Source organism: Dendrobium catenatum, unplaced genomic scaffold, assembly GCF_001605985.2.
Source record: "Dendrobium catenatum unplaced genomic scaffold, ASM160598v2 original_scaffold_133901, whole genome shotgun sequence".
Classification (NCBI taxonomy): Eukaryota; Viridiplantae; Streptophyta; class Magnoliopsida; order Asparagales; family Orchidaceae; genus Dendrobium; species Dendrobium catenatum.
The window spans coordinates 1-2,022 of NW_021452336.1; the positions used below are offsets into that span (position 1 = coordinate 1).

General features: G+C 40.8%; 1 protein-coding gene across 1 annotated transcript; it reads right to left on the minus strand.

The window, feature by feature from the left end:
* Positions 1-30: 30 nt before the first annotated feature.
* On the minus strand, positions 31-916 carry LOC110115767 (the record flags this gene model as incomplete). The annotated part of the gene is made up of 2 exons (XM_020849129.1): positions 212-916; positions 31-168 (listed from the first exon to the last, which is right to left on the minus strand). Coding segments are annotated over exons 1-2 (843 nt in total), but the record flags the coding sequence as incomplete, so codon positions are not given.
* Between the last annotated feature and the right edge of the window lie 1,106 nt (positions 917-2,022).

Consider the following 2,022-nt stretch of genomic DNA (forward strand, 5'->3'; position numbering starts at 1 on the left):
TGAAGCAGTAACTCCATCCCTCCCAGGCACCTTATTCCGGCCCAAGGAACAAATAACTGACCATATTTCTTCCTCAGTAACATCACCTTCCAGGAAATCTTTGAATTCTGCAACACAACTCCTATGAAATTCCAAAGAAGGCCACCCGTCCTCCACAATTGACTGCCCCTGCCATTTAAGCTGAAAAAAACTTGTAGAACACCATAGAGACATCACCTTGCTCAGATATCAGTGACCCGTCATCTAGCTTGATGGAATCAATGCTCTTAGACCTCCTCCTAGCCGATGCCATAGAATGGAAAAAGTAGGTATTCCCATCCCCCTGCTCCATCCACAACACCTTTGCTCTTTGTCTCCACCAAGTCATAATACGAGTGAGAATATTATTCAACAATTTAACCTTATACCTCAATGCTTCTTCCTGCACCTCAGAAAGACCACTCGACCCACATTCAATCTCCTGTAAAATCTTAATTTCTTTATCAAGGTCTTCCTTTAATTGATTAAGGCTCTTAAGCTTGTTCTTACTCCAAAAGAACAAAGCCTTCAAAGACCTTTGGCATTTCCTTTGAAGCTTAAAGGATTCACTGCCCAGATCTTCCACCTTCCACTTCTCCCCCACTAAATGCCAAGCAAAAGGGTAGCTAGCCCACACATCTTCAAATTTAATCCAATAGTAGCAAGCCTTCTTCACATCTTCCACCAAACAACAAAGAATAGGGCAGTGATCTGAAGCAAGTCTGGTAAGATGCTTAACCTTCAATCCCTGGAACACATCAATAATAGAAGAACTCATCAAAAAACGATCCAACCTGTTAAAAATACGACTCCTAGCATCCTTGTTGTTAGTCCATGTAAAACTAGGACCAATGAATCCAGGATCAACAAGGTCATTAGTCAACATGAAATTAGCCATATCACCTACAGCTGGGGAAAAATGAAAAGCTTTACCCCCCTTCTTCTCTGCCTATGTCATAATGCAGTTGAAGTCTCCACCAACCAACAATGGAACCCCCATCGTATGGTTTTTGGAAATATCATCCCCAACAATCCTCCTAGTATGTCTATCCTTATTAGCATAAACCATAGCTATTTCCCAATCAATTCTATCAGTAATCTTTAACCTCCCCATGATATACTGATTAGCTTAAAAAGAAATAAGAAAGGAAAGATCACTACTCTTCCACAACACTAGGATGCCCCCTGCATTGCCAATGGACGGTTGAAAAACAAATTCCCAGTCACTTCCTGCCAACTTGTCCACATCTTTTCTATCAAAGGACTCCATCTTAGTCTCCAATAAACCAATAAAATTAACATTATGTTCCCTTATTAGGTGCCGTAAGTAATTACTCGTCTCCTTCTTACGAGCACCTCTACAATTCCAACAAATGATGTTAAACATGATTCAACAAAGGGGAAGCATCCCCGCCACAGTTATTAACATCATCATTCATGTGAGCATCCACCTCACCCATAACCATCTCATGGCTATTCATCTGTTCACCAATCTCCACGGAATGTTGAGAATTTTGAACCACCATAGCTTTCTCCTTATCTGTTAAACAACCCAGCTCATCTCTCACACTAATTAAGTGTTCAAAAGTAGAAGCTGACAATTCAGCATCTATAGCCTTCCTCCTCATACGTGGCATTCTCAAAATAGAGCCAATTTGTGCAATTTCCTTTGTAACAATAGAATTTCTTCCCTGCTTTAATTTCGGTTTCATCACCCCACTCTTACAATCAGAAAATTTGAGAAGTTTAGGAATTAACTTCTGGGACGGGGACAACACCTTGCTCTTATCTTTCCAGTTCCTTCTGCCCACCCTTCTCAAAGCATATGAATGATTCATTCCACCAGAATTCACACCGTTAGCACCCAGATCCTGAGAAGGAATATCCATATTTTTTTGAACAACCTGCTTTTCTAGGGAAGGCTCCATACCAATAGAATTCAACACTGACTTTCCCTTATCCTGCTGCTCAGTTTTCAGAATTGAAGATTGAACATGCCCAACT